Here is a 14,983-nt window from a genome sequence, read left to right on the forward strand (position 1 = left end):
AGAGAAGCTTTGCAGAGTTTGAGAAAGAATCCTACAGTTACTGCTTTCAACTTTCCCAAATAGAATCAGATCATCTGCATACATCAGATGGGACAGCCTATAGTCCCCAATAGTAAGAGCTTCAAAACTATTCTCATTAGGATTGCAATCCAATAAACATGATAATGCATCCATTACAATGCTAAAAAGGTATGGACTCAGCGGACAACCCTGCCTAAGACCATATATAGAAGAGAAGAACCCTTCTAAAGTGCCATCAATACATAAGGAAAACCACACATCCATAATGCAAGCTTCAATCCACCTTACGAACATAGCAGGGAATCCTTTTTGCAACATTCTAGCTAAAAGAAATTCCCTAGAAACACTATCAAAAGCTTTTTTGATATCTAGCTTCACACACATAAGCTTAGATTTAGAGAATTTCCTAGAGAATTGAAGAATTTTTTTCACTAGTAATACATTATCAGTAGATATCCTGTTATGTATGAAACCAGCTTGATTTTCTTTAATGATAAGAGGCATAATAGGTTTCATCCGACAGGCCAAGACTTTAGCAATAATTTTGTAAATAGTGTTGCAAAGAGCAATAGGACGAAAATCTATAATTGCCTCAGCATGACTAGATTTAGGAATGAGAGTGATGGCAGTAGCTTTGGCCGTGCGAGGAATGTAAGGATTTTTGTGAAAACACTTAACAACATTGCAAACTGATGGTCCAATAACAACCCAAGTAGATTTAAAGAACTCAAAGTTAAACCCATCAGGTCATGGAGTAGAATTTGAAGCCCCCGAAAAAACCGCATTTTTTATCTCCTTGTCTATGAAAGGAGAAGTAAGTGAGTTAAATAAATCAGAGGGGATAACATTACCAGCGGGAAAAATCGATATTGAAGTTCTGATTCTGAGGAGCATTAAAAAGCCTTTGGAAGTAAGAGATGGACTCTTTGATAGCATCAAACAAAGAGGAATTTGAATCAGACATAGCCAACGTGATAGCAATTTTTTTGTAACTTCTCCTCATACGAATCCTAGAATAAAGGAATTTGAGATCGTCCTCTCCCTGAGATAACCACTTGGTTTTTGCTCTCTGTTTAACCCAAGAGAACCACGTAGAAGTGACAGCCTTTAGCTCCAAATTAACCCTTTTAAGCTCTATGGAAGCTTGGATGAGATCACCAGCAGAATTCAAATTACCTAGACAAGCAGCTTGCTTGTCTTGAAGCCTCTTAATATTATCAGCAATCAAATTCGAAGTAGCCCAATATTTCCCCTTTACAGCACATTTCAATAATTTTATCTTGGAGCAAAGATCTACCAACAGATTGCCTTTTGCCTTGACAACAAAAATCTCAAACAACAAATACCATAATTGTACATTTTTGAGCCAAAATTTTTTAAAGAGAAACCGATGACTAGCAGAGGAATTGACTCCAAATTTCAGAATAATGGGGCAATGATCAGAACCATCAGGGTTTTTTATCATATAAAAAGAGTTAGGAAAAGAAGGTAACCAATGTTCATCTACTAACATACGATCTAATTTGATGTGTATAGGACTGTCAATCCTCTAATTATACCAAGTGTAGGGGGGGCCTATGGAAGCCAAATCATTGAGATTGGATTAAAAAATGAAGCTATTAAAGTCATGAAGCTGGTTTTGGTGAATAACATTTCCACCTAATTTTTCAGAGGGGAACCTGCAACAATTGAAATCCCCCATCACAATCCAGGGTATGCCAACAACCGGAGTAATATTTTTCAAATCCTCCCAGAGAGTCCTCCTACCCTCCTGAAGATTAGAGGCATAAACAATCGAAAGAAGAAAAGGAGTGCTATGTACCATCCCTGCAATCATTTGAGAGGAGTAAAAACAGGGGTGAAGTGACAGTTTGTCCGGGCTCCATTTAATCCATATCCTACCCGAAATGGCACAGTGAAAGTTATTGCAGCTAGATTCCACATCATATACCAAGTGGCTGTTGTAAAAAGCTCCATCATAAAGGCTAGAAAGCTGAATTTTGTTCTCTATGATACATATCATATCCAGATTAAGAGTTTTGACTAACATTTTGCAAAAAGTAACCTTATTAGAAGCAGTAAAGCCTCTAATATTCCAAGCAGCTATGCTACTTTAGCTATGTCTGCAGTAGAGTGTATTGTGGTAGGAAAAGTCACTTGGGGCGGAACCATGGATAGCACAGAGGTGGTAGCGGCATGATTGATAAGCATGGGGTTAGAGGATTCGGTAACAGGTTTAGATGTAGGTGCTAACATCTGATTTATATTTCTGGGACGGTTTTTGGACTTCCTACGAGGATTTCGTGATGAACTACGTCCCCTGTTTTGTGCTTGGTTATTCTGCTCTTTTTGCAGTGAAGATGGACATTGTGCAGATGAGTGGTCTAGAGAAGCACAAGAAGAGCATGGAGAAGGTTTCCATTCATATTGTATCTGAAGATTGATAACTTCCCCCTCTATAGCAACAACTACTGATTCCGAAAAAGAGGAAGTAGTAGAAACTTGAATGCAAATCCTAGCATAAGTTAATTTAGTTTTTGCAGCAGTCAACGCATCTACTGCAATTGGGATTCCAATTTTTGAAGCTATCTTGGAAATCCCTTCTGAATTCCAACAAACTAAGGGGAGATTATGAACCCTGACCCAAATCGGTACAGTAGTGAAATTCTCCCTAGTAGGATGAAAGTTTTTTGTCCACTTCTGGAAAATAAATGGTTTAGAACCATGCCCCTTTCGACCACACCATATCAAAATCCTCCAACAAAGAAAATTTGAAGAGGAAGAACCCATTCGTAAGAGCAATGAGTTGAAAAGTACCTTTGAGCTTCCAAATACGTTTTACAGTTTCTTTAAGGGCTTCATAGTATGGTCGCTTACCTATTGAGTACCCAACCAGGCAAAGACTCCACTCCGCAGCAGCAGCTTCAGTAAAATCTTTGTTGAAGGGAATGATGTCCTCCGGCATTTCTATGAGAGAAACAGGAATTTGGGGAGAAGAGGGACCGGGATCAGCTAAAATATTAGTCCAACGACGGTCTAACACACGCGGGGTAGCAGAAGGGACAATGGAATGAGGCAGGGGTGGAAAGAGATTGGGATCCAGCTGAACCAGCTGATCCATGATGGCCACCGGCGAGAAGGCCGGTGGCGGCCAGAGAAAAGGAGGGAAAAAAACCAAGTAGCGGGAAGGGGAAGGCGGCTAGGGCATCACACTCGTAATTCATTTATTATTATTTAGTATACTTGTATTTATTATTATTTAGTGTATTTGGGCTTTTAAACTGCTTGAAAATAAAAAAAATTCTGAAATGACCTTTTGAATTCTCATATATATTTATAAAGATAATTTATTTTTGTCTCTTAAAATTTTCAAAAATTTATTTTAGTCATTGAAAAATTTATAGAAATTTTTAGAGAGTTTATTATCTTCTTCGTCCTTGCAACTATAAATACCCACCTTGCGGTATGATGAAGTGCAAATCTCTTGTGTTAGTCCAAGTCGTCCCCTTGGATTAGTAGCTCGGGGAAATTTTTAAAGCATACGGCATTGCCCTATCCCAATTTGTATTAGAAAGCTATTTTATATAACAACTGTTAATTTCTTTATAGCATATTTACAAAACCTTAATCACTAAAAAAGAATTTGACCAGCTCCTAGGAATCTAATAAGGTATGCAATGTTGTTAGTAGTTCATAATTTTTTTTTAAGTTATAATTGTATGTGGCTTATTAATTTAATTAGTATTAACAACGCATGATACTTTTAGTTTAAACAATGCCTTGAGAACATGAATCCAATTGCTCTTAAAATATTTAAATTGATTGAATATTTATATCCCCCAAGGTTTCCTTTCCCCATAAATTGAGCCTAAGACAAAGAGTCCTCTTATTTTATTTTCCTGTTATCCTCTCATGATAAACCATAGAAGCTCTTGTTGATAAGAGAAATGAAAAATCAATAAAACAATATCAGAAGACCAAGGCCCATTGTTGATGAGAAGCTTACATAAACAAAGATATGGAGCGATCGACCACCATAAGTGGTCAACCAAAGCATTGCACATCTATATAGATTAGATCAATCAACCCGCTTACTATCAAAAAATAAGATTTTTCACAACAGTTGTTATGAGAGGTTTTAAAAACCGTCGGCAAATGTCTAATTTTGTGTTGCGATAGCCCTATATTTTAGTAGTGGCTTCGAAATAATAACCTTGCTTATATATTGGTAATACTAAATTAATTAGTCTCTTATTGAGTCATTAATGATTTGAATACAAGAAATCATATTGGAGGTTGTTAGCCGCTTGCTACTATTGCTAGATAGTGTTTTGTGGACTAGCCAAGGTTTATTGAAACACTTGAGATAGCAAGTGCTATCTATCTTTATCAACATTGATTCATTTAGCTAGATCAAAATCTACCATAGCCTTAGTGGAATGTTGGTCCACACAAATAAATATCCTCTACTTATTAGTCAAAGAGAAGTTGTTACTCTCCAAGGTATGGTGATCATATTAGGTGTCCAAATAAATGACCAAATCTTTATGGGCCATAGTGCTTTAGAGTTAGTGTACAATGTTGCACATGGCTAGATGAGCTTCTTAGCATATAAATAATTTCTGAAGCTCTATGTAATGACCAATTTAATCATAAAATTATGACATTATTTAATATGGGATAAACACGTGCAAAACATATATGATATTATGATGGTTGATTTGAAAATTCACTAAAAACTATTATACGGATATACTCGATATATACTTAATTAGATATATTTGTACTTACACCCAGTTCATTATTGGTTATTGCTTGATGCATGATACATCAAGTGCTAAATTCTTTAGTAGTACTTATGCATGTTATATAATTTATCCTTTTGCTCAACTTATCCAGTGGATGTTGCAATTTATATATGGAAAAGAGGTAAGAAAACCTATTTGAGTGAACATGGCTTGCTATTTGTATTTGCTACAAATGTGAGCTTAGGAGTAAATGTATATTGGGTTTCCCACCTTACATGTACCGTACAATAATGATATTTTAGTAAATCCACTTAGATATATATAAGTTTATATCACTATTTTCATACACCACTATATTATGTCATTCTGAAAAATAACTCATAAAAAGAACAAGTGAAATGCACTAGACATACAATCCAAATTGATCACGTATTTTTAGCCTATTGGGAGCATCTCTTCAAATCAAAATAACATACAAGGGAAGAAGAAGAAGAAGAAGAAGATAACCAAGAAGAAGATGACGTTATTCATGGCCTTCACCAAATATAAAGAAGAGGGCTAGATCGGTAAACACTAGAGGCCAATGCTATCCCAAATCAATATGGATGTTGAAATTAGATTGGCATTTGTATGAGGATGAGTGTTTTATTTAAAAATAAGTGGTTTATGATCTTTACCTAAAAGGCTTTTGTAAATATTTTGTGAATATTATGGAAACAAATTATGTTCATCTAAATTTCTTATTGTTGTCATTCTTATTAATATAGCTAATATTTGGTGCAAAAAAAGAAATAAGAAACTCTTTTAATGAAGAAAAAATTACAAAATTTAGTATAATTAAATTCAATTTTATAAAACTCAGCATAAAATTATTGACCTAAATAATATTGCGCTAATTTAGGATTATTTCAAAATAAAAGAAATATAATAAAGATCATTTTCGTAGCAAAAATTAAATTAAAATAATTTTTTATTAATAATTAATTAAAAGATTACTACATAACAATTACTTTTCAAAAGATTAATAATTTCTCTTTGATCAAATTTATAACTATAATTTAACTAAATTCATGCACAAAAAAATTATACAAATAAAGAATTTATAAAAGAAAGAGTAAAGAAAAGAAGGGTTGAAATCTAATTGATATTTTATTATTTTTTGTTATGGGTTGCTTTTTGCATATTATTGAAAATTAGGAAAAGATTTTGGATCATATCGAGTTTATGGGAAGAATAACTAATGAAATCTTTATTTGGAGGATTTGTATACACAATACTTAAAACTACTGATTATATATATATAACATCTAAATTTATTTTTATGTAGATAATACTTAAACCATTAAATAACATCAAAAAATACTGCTTACCTTAACTTCTTTAAGTATCATTGCTTCCATTGCCGATTTTCTATTGTCGCTCCCATCATCAATTATCTCCCATTGCTGGCTTTAGAGAAGTTGATTTTTAACTGAGATGGATTAAGCTTGGCATTAACGGCTAAAATGAAAGTCATAGCTTGAGCTAGAGTCTATCTCAGCCTCTCTTCCTCCTCCTTTCCTATGCTTCAAGAAGATGCTTGTCGAGCGGGTCTCTTTTTTTCCCAAAAAATCAAGAGAGCGAAACATGGCTTGGAGGAGATGGGAGGGATAAAAGAAAGCATGTGATGAGAGCAATAGGAGAAAGTGATGATGGTGGGTGACAATGAGTGATAGTAGAAAACTACAATAGTGAACAATGGTAGGTACACAACCAAAGTTTTGTATTTATCACATCTTACAATGACTTTTGAACTGGTGCTAAAAGTCAATTTTAATTGCTTTTTAAAACAACTTTTTAGTTTAAAAATTAAATTGTTTATACTAAAAAGTTGCTTTAATAAGCATTAAAAAAATTGTCCCAAATAAAACTTAAATACTCACATTACGAAATTTAAATATTCACAATCCAAAGCCTACAAAATAAGTTTTAACTGCTGTTAAAAAGACCTTTCGCGACAGTTCATGAGTTGAAATTCATAGTCCCAAGCACTTTCATCTCAAATAGAACACCAAAACATCAAGAAAACAATTATGTTTATGAGAGGTTACTGGCTAAATTTTATGAGGAAAAAACACAAGAACAAGCGACCAGACTTGAACAATTTTTTTCTTATTAATTAACATCCAAGCAATAAAGTATTGAGAAAGTTCAGATGCAAAACTATCAGATGATTCAACAAATAATTGAAAGATGTCAAAGACTGTGCATCACTATACACTCATAATCATAATTGGTAGAAGGAACCAAAGAATCTCCCCAAGTTGCTACCATATTTATTTTACACTTCATTCAATCTACTGCACAAACCTTTAAACCAGGAAAAGAAGTGTCTCCCTACTGTACAACGAGGACATGGAATTTGAGGTCAATAGCTACTTCTACATCTTTACACTGTCTAGCTTTGATCTGAACCAGAAGTTAGTGAGCTCCATTTCAGAGTAGAAATTGCAGAGTGCAAAGTCTCACCCCTGGCTTACATTTCCAATAAAAGCTTACTTCAGTGCAAGTTGCTACCATATTTATTTCTTGCATCATATAAAGTTCTTTTTTTGTGACTAGAATGTATCACATCTATAGGTCAAATGGAGGAAACCTACCTACTGCTCCAACCTCAGAATCTTTGTTCACTATCAAATTTAGTTGTGTGATGGAACATCATCGTAGGGTATGAAGTTCTTTCCTGAACCTCAGGAAAAATTATTCTGTGCGGACGTCGAACGTCATCCGGAGACCAACCAGAGTGTGCCACGTCACCTCTGTGCTCGGTACCGCGACTTAGTACTGCTCGGTACTGCTGACGTGACGCATTCTGGTTGGTTTCTAGACGGCGTTCTGAGTCCGATTTCTGCACAGAATAATTCCAAGTGCTGAATATATATCGACATATATAATAACTGCATAATGCAAATTACCTCATAATCGTAGGAGCGCTTACTCATCAAATCAACCAAAAGCTCGATGGATTCGTGAGGCTGGATTAGAAGAGCCCTCTTGTCAAAATCCTCTGGTATCATTAAGAACAATAAGCTGACCTACTGAATCTTCTTTGTGTTTGATTTAAAAAATCGAGTGACTTCCCTATATAGCTGCTCTCCTTCAAATGGCTTTGACACATAGCCATCCATTTTATATTTCAAGCACTCCTCATGTGTAGCCTGGATCACATCTGCTGTCATGGCCAATATGGGAACATGCCAATGCAATGTTTTACCACAATCTTCTAAAGAAATTTCTCCATGCTTTATGCGATCGTTTATATTAGCCTCCATCTCGCGTATCCTTCTAGTAGCCTCAAACCTGAAAAAAGATAGTCAAATGCCACAGTACCTTTCTCAAGTCAAAAAATTCAGTCAACAGTAAATTTTATCACAAGCAAAAATATCAATGAACGTTAGTTTAACAGATAAAATTTCAATTCATGATATAGAAGTCTGAGATATTATCTAAAGCAATAACTGATCAGTAGTAATGATAGCTATGATGCACAGACACAGACACGACGACACAGATACGACACGACACGAACACGGGATATGTCAATTATTGAAAATATATGACACAGATACGAGTTGAACACGGTATTATAGTTTTATATTTTAAAAATAATGTATAAAATTAAATAAATATAATTTAAAAAAATTAGAAAAAATAAGTCATTTAACTAGAATTTGAGCTTAAAATGATTAACATTAGGATGCCGAGAGTCGGGCGTCAATGCCGTTTATCAGTCATCGAGAGAGGAGATGATAATGTTGTCGAGAGTTAGGCATTGATGTTATGCAGTAAATATTGGGCGTCAATGTTAAGAGGGCATTTATTATCGATGTTGAGAGGGCATTGATCGTAGATGTTGAGATGACGTTGGACAAAGATGAGATGTCAAGTTGTGGGTGTAGAAATTGCTAGCATCGAGCATCAAATTTGTATTTAAGATACGTGTGTCCAATTTGTATTTAATATTTTTTAATCGGACAAGTTTTTGGCGTGTCCGACACGTGTCAGAGAAGTGTCAGACGCGTGTCGTGTTGGATCCGTGTCGAACATTGCACACCTCTTTGAAGAGAAGTGTCAGTGCATCATAGAATGACAGCCTTTTCCTATGAAAAACAGAAATGAACCATCAGTTCTCATAAAAAGGAATGCAAGAGGGGCATACCCATCCATTTCAGGCATTTGAATATCCATAAAACAAGCATCAAACTTGTGTGGAGGCTTGAGCTTCGTTATAGCCTTTTTTCCACTATCTTCACAGGTTACTTCAGCTCCATACTTCTTCAAAGCACCTGCAGCTACTCTGAGGTTCACTATATTGTCATCAACAACAAGAATTTGCCTTCCATGAAGAAGGCTACTCAAAGACAAACCAGGAAGCACTCCATTTTGGAAGTTATCCTTGCCTCCACTTCCCATGGCACGTTGCAAAGATACTAGAAGCATAGTTGCTCTTAAGGGTTTCATAATCACTGTAGAACCATATTCCATAGAGTTTGCTGAACCGTTCCTAGCAGAGTTACAAGGATTAGCCAAAATAAAAACTTTTGGAGTATCTAATTTTTTCTCCTTCCTTAGTTTGTCCATAAAAAGAGGCCAAAGGTCTTCATTCTTTGACCAAGCCTCCTTGTCAACAAGTACCATATTAACAAGCTGTGTTCTATCTGCAATCAATGGAATGGCGTCCTTCAGATCCATTGCTAGCTCGGATTGTATTCCGAGTCGTTGGAGATGATATCTTGTAACCTTTGCGCGGGCTGGCCTATGATCAATGACTAAAGAAGTCATTCCTTGAAACTCTGATGGCTTGTACTCGTTCAAGTTGGCTTGTGCTCTTGAAAGAATAGCGGTAAAGGTGAATGTAGAACCTACTTGAGGCTCACTTGCAAAACCAATCTCGCCCTTCATTAGACTCACCAAGCATTTGCTAATGCTTAGCCCAATTCCAGTACCTCCATGAATCCTTGAAATCGAGGGCCCAACCTGCATGAAGGGAGTAAATACTCGGGATTGGGCTTCGCGCGGGATCCCCACTCCAGTATCTTCAACAGAAATGATCAGGTTTATAAGGTCAGAATATGAAGATGAGAGAATCTGCTGAAATCCTGGAAGGTCTTGGTTGAAGATTTTAAAGTTAGCCCAGCTTTGCCTTCTATCAATCACTGGATAACCACTCAAGCTATACAAAGAATGTCCCTTCTTTTCCTCTTCTAATGAGCAAGCCATAACCTCTTCTACAAGATGAACAGTTAATAATATATGCCCCTTTTCTGTGAACTGGAAACATTTGATAAAAGGCTCAGATCAACAAGAGAAAAGAAATACTTGGAGCAAATTAAAACACAATAGTTGGAAACCAAGTCTTACTTTGATTGAATTACCCATCAGGTTCGTGATGATTTGGCGAATTCGTCCTGAATCACCAATAAGGGTCTCTGGAACCAGATCGGAAACATACACTGCCAACTATACGCCCAATTCAAGCGGCGAATCCAAAACATAAAGTCAGATGATGGAAAATAACATTCTTATAAAGATATGATAACATTATTAGATAAAAACATACATACAAATTGCAGTTAGTTACCTCAATTCCTTTCTCTTGAGATTTAACATAGAAGAGTGACAGGACATCATCAAAAACAGATCTCAAGTCAAAAGGAGCAGCCTCAAGCTCAAGCTTACCAGATTCAATTTTTGCCTGATCAAGAACCTCATTTATAAGTGAGACCAAAGTCTTCCCACTAGCTTGAGCAGTTCTAACATAATCTTCTTGTGTTATATCAAGATCAGTGTCCATGAGCATTTGTAGCATACCTAAACAACAACAACAACAATTAGTAGAATCTTTTTGAGGAAGATTCATAATACTTTTAGAAATAGAGCTTCAACTAAACAAGTAACAATCTAGTATTTCATCCTTACCCAAAACTCCATTCATCGGGGTTCTGATCTCGTGAGAAACAGTCGCCAAGAACTAAAACATAAGCATCAGAATAAGTTTCAACAACAACAACAACAACAACAAAACCATCAAGCTTTTTTCCACTATGCGGGGTCGGCTATATGAATCCTTTTTCTCCATTGTGTCATATTAAAAGTCAAATTTTCGTTTAAATCTAATAAAGAAAGATCATTTCTAATATTTTCTAACCAGGTTTTTTTAGGTCCACCTCTACCAGAATAAGTTTGCATTGAAAAAATAATTAACTAACCAGAACACTTAACAAATAAAACAAAACATTTATTAAATTACCTGTGATTTAGCAACATCTGCTGCCTCTGCCCTCTTTTTAAGCTCCATCATTTTTCTGTAGTCATCTTCTACTTTAGCTATGCGGTTGACAGTTGCATGGAAAATGTAGCCGATCAGTAATGCAATAACGAGAGCTCCAAATGAAGTTGTAATTGCAAGCCATGGCAAAGGTGGATTTTGCTTGAACCTGATTGCAAATTCATGGCCAATTATGATATGTTCCTGTTCAATAATTCCACATAAAAAAACCATCTAAGTTACCTGCAATGCATCTCATGTTTTCTCATTGGGTCCCCAAAATTGAGAGAACTTTTATGGTATATGCCCTTATTAGTAATGTTTGCACCATACATACTTATAGGTTCATCAGAATTAGTGTTGTCATAAACATTAACCATAATAGACTGCTTACAAGCAAGCTGGTGAAGTAATTTATCTACCAAAGCTTCAACATCAAAAATTCCACCCAAGTACCTGAAAAAAGTTCTTAAAATGAGCTTCTAAGAATAGAAATATATTTTCTAGTATATATTTGAGTTATTAATCAAATGCCCAACCCAATGGCAGCTTGGATTCGCTCATGCGAAGTTGCATCTACAGGAAGTTCTCTCCGGTAGACCGCATATGTAAGGATGACACCGAGACGATTTGATTTTAGAAGCCTGAAGGGAGCTGTTAAAACACCCTTCCCAGACGACCTGGCTCTTAGGATATTTTCAAGGTCCTCCTGCATATGGAAATTTTCACTCAGCTAATATATTTATATATTCATAATGAAGGGTAAGTTAGAAACATAACACTGCTAGCTATTAAATCTCATCAAAAGTTGCAGATACCCAGTTATATTGTATCAGTAAGCAAAGAAATAGACTTGGATAACTGTTTCAGCCTTATCGAACCAAGTTCACTTTCGAATAATTTGGAACATCATACTTATGACAATACGCAAAATCACCAGTCACAATTAGATGATAACAAATTGCTTCATCATATGGGAAAATGGGTTACAATAAAAGCGCAGGAACTGTAGCAGCTGCGCTTTTATTATAGACAGAGAGAAATTCGGATGATTCTCTCTATCCAGTGTCCGAACCTAATAATTTATCGAAATTTTTAACTACTATAAAAAGCAGGGAATATTTTAGTTGAGTACATAAGAGCTAATGACATTCCTACTTAAGAAAGCAACAGCTTAGTCTTGGATTTGAATAATGAGTGGTAGATAGACAAATAGGTCGACAACTTTACCTTGCCCGACAACATATCAATTGAGATTACATGCTTAAATGCATCTTGCGCAAATATAACAGGAGCATACTCCACTTGTACAGGTGACACCTCCTGTGTCTCAGCAGCCAGAGATTGCTTTTTGGAATACATTACCTTAATGGTCCATCCCTGTTGCCTCTCAAACTCCTCTCTTTCAGCATGTAAAACCTTAACAGCATAAGCTACACCACTTGTCAATGGCCTCTCAAAAGCAGTTCTTTCAGCATATCTTGCAAAAGTCATCTGCTCATTAATGATGAAATCCAAACCAAATAAAGCTCTTTCAGTAGCAATCAAGAAGAAAAAAAGCTATATAAGGCTTCAGTTGGGACAACATTCTTTCTGCTTCTTAAAGCGGCTTTTTAGTACAAAAAATAATTTTTTTTACTAAAAAGACGTTTTAAGAAGCAGTAAGAAAGCCGTACCAAACGAAGCCTAAATCAGGCAAAATAAAATTCTACGTTGTCTAATGCAAAACAAAGAAAAGATTATAAGATGAGGTACTACCTGATCAATTGCAGAAGGCTCTTTTGCATGATGAAAGGTTGATATAAGAATTGCTAAAGCCTGAAGATGGTTCATGCTCACATTGAATTGGTCTTGCAGCATCCGAGCTCGCTCATCGCACATACTCGCTAGTGTCTCCTTCCTCTTCTCAACAGCTTGTGAGTACATGAACCAGAAAATCCATAAAGAACCAAGCAACCAACCTACAACCCATAAAAAGAGAAGCTTTCTCCACCAAGTCTCCCTGATTTTCTTGGAACCAAAATAATGGCAGTAGATGTGGTTCTTCCAACCCCTCAACGAGAGTTCCTCTGCCCACCATAACCAACACTTGCCCTTATCACCAAGGAAGCCACTCTTCTGCTCCATGACTCCAGCATCAATAAACCAGTTCATGGGGAAATCATAGAAGATCCATAACCAGCATACTTATCAAAATTCAATCTTCTGACAGTAAGAAAGATCATCCAGAGTAGCAACTAAGTATTCATGTTCTTTTGAACCAGGAACTCAACGGTATGCTTGCAATGAAGAGCTAGATTTGAAGAACCAAGATGAAGTGGTAATCTCAGTTGACTTTAACGTATAAAAAAAAAAAAAAAACAAAGTTTTCAGTTAACAAAAATCCAAACAACATGGCCAAAAAATCAAGGTTAAATGAAAGGTCCTCCTGTATGTCCAACAAATTGGAACTAACTGGAGGTATCGAATACTTGGATAACGAACTAAAATCTACGAAAGACAAAGGGAGGAACAAAAAGCAAACAAAATTTAACTACAGAGCAAGTCTCAGCTTAATCCTAAAAAGCGAAAAAAAAATCGAAATCAGAAAAACAAGTAAAACCCAGCAAGTTTCGACCTTGAGATAGACAGAAAAAAGAGTTTAGTTACTGCAAAGCAGATCACACGCAAGTTATGAAGGAATCGAACCTAGAATCGAACAGGAACTGTATCACCCTCGTGGGATTTGGCTCCAAGGGGGCGGCAGAAGAGATGATGGCGATAAGAAGCAAGAAGATGGAGGTGGCTTGGTGATGATTATTGGTAGGAATCCTGAATCATTGGTTCCGTGAAAGTAGATTCCTTTGAGAGAATGATGGGGGAATAACGTGGTGAGGGATGTCTGATTGCCCTGTCCATTATCTATCCATTATCTATCCAAAATGAACATGATTAAAAATAAATGGTAAAAACAGGAGAAGCATCAATAAGATAAAGCGTGATAAAGCGCCAGAAAGGCATCCACGCCACCTCCCCCACTCACCAGAAATCACTCGCCTTTCATGTACTTCAGACCCCAATCAAAGCTAGTAGCCAAGGCCGAACGAAAGTGCTCCTGCTCCCTGCTTCTCTGTGCTCTCTCTCCCTCTTTCTCTCAGTGACCAGAATGCCCCCTTCTTCCTTCTATTTCCCAATATAGAGACGAGCTTGCTCCAGCTCAAAAGGACATCGAAGTGCGTCTTAGCCAAATGGTTATATTGCGTTTTGTGAATGACATGAAACATTCGATGTGATAGAATAAGAATAAGAAGAACAAGAAGATGAAGATGATGATGACCAAAAAAAGACAAAAAAAAAAGGGAGGTGTTAAAGTGAAGGAAGGAAGACGAAGGGGAAGGGGTGAACTTGGAGAAGGGAAGAGGGAGACTGCTTGAAAAAGTTGAGGCCTTTATACTGTGCAGTTGTACAACTTCTATGAACAAGTTATCGAGTTCCTTTCAAATTTTGGATAGCTTGTATGGGAAGAGGAAAGGATGGCGAAGGGAGGCGGAGGCGCTTAAAAAAGTGAAGCGTTTGCGATGAAGTTTGAGCAAATTTTGAGTTTCTTTCAAAGATTTTGGATAGCTTGGTGTGATGATAAGGAATGATAAGGTGTGGGGACACCATGGAGCTCCACCATTTGAGACAGCCTATGATATTTGTACTCTTCTGTAAAAATCCTTACCAAGGTTGAGGGTTCCTTCGATAAAAAAGCTTGTTGTGAAGCTTGCTGTTCAATTATGGCTGAGAAGTCTGTGTCCGCTTTATTGCCTTCCCTTCAATTATGGCTGGGAAGTCTGTTTCCTCTTTAATTTTTTTTTTAATTTTTTTTCATCCATAAGAGCAAAAAAAGGCCGCATTTAAATTAAAATTCTTTTTATGTGCCGAA

General features: G+C 36.3%; 1 protein-coding gene across 8 annotated transcripts; it reads right to left on the reverse strand.

Moving 5' to 3' along the window:
• Nucleotides 1–6,904: 6,904 nt before the first annotated feature.
• LOC110110390 (probable histidine kinase 3) lies at nt 6,905–14,766 on the reverse strand. Of its 8 annotated transcripts, none has more exons than XR_003700516.1 (13): nt 14,099–14,766; nt 13,765–13,988; nt 12,835–13,369; nt 12,307–12,570; nt 11,616–11,785; nt 11,320–11,532; nt 11,059–11,245; nt 10,728–10,779; nt 10,390–10,619; nt 10,170–10,268; nt 8,968–10,079; nt 7,724–8,108; nt 6,905–7,279 (listed from the first exon to the last, which is right to left on the reverse strand). XR_003700516.1 is itself a non-coding variant. In XM_028694254.1 (12 exons), exons 3-12 carry the CDS (start codon nt 13,228–13,230, stop codon nt 7,844–7,846), a joined length of 2,988 nt encoding a protein of 995 aa, XP_028550087.1. In that variant the 5' UTR covers nt 13,231–13,369; nt 13,765–13,957; nt 14,099–14,766; the 3' UTR covers nt 6,905–7,843. The 8 variants fall into 8 exon arrangements, 6 of the variants coding, with proteins under 6 accessions (XP_028550087.1, XP_020697520.1, XP_020697505.1 ...); XR_003700517.1 differs by having other exon boundaries at nt 6,905–7,283; XM_028694254.1 differs by having other exon boundaries at nt 6,905–8,108; nt 13,765–13,957.
• Nucleotides 14,767–14,983: the final 217 nt, after the last annotated feature.

The sequence above is a fragment of the Dendrobium catenatum genome, unplaced genomic scaffold (assembly GCF_001605985.2).
Source record: "Dendrobium catenatum unplaced genomic scaffold, ASM160598v2 fragScaff_scaffold_421, whole genome shotgun sequence".
NCBI lineage: Eukaryota > Viridiplantae > Streptophyta > Magnoliopsida > Asparagales > Orchidaceae > Dendrobium > Dendrobium catenatum.

Excerpts from the sequence above, each read along its gene's own strand:
- LOC110110390 (XM_020841868.2), bottom strand. The coding sequence starts at position 13,230 with ATGAACTGGTTTATTGATGCTGGAGTCATGGAGCAGAAGAGTGGCTTC. Across the intron at positions 12,571-12,834 it reads AGCCTTCTGCAATTGATCAG|ATGACTTTTGCAAGATATGC; the intron begins GTAGTACCTCAT and ends ATTAATGAGCAG. Across the intron at positions 10,780-11,058 it reads CAGATGTTGCTAAATCACAG|TTCTTGGCGACTGTTTCTCA; the intron begins GTAATTTAATAA and ends CTTATGTTTTAG.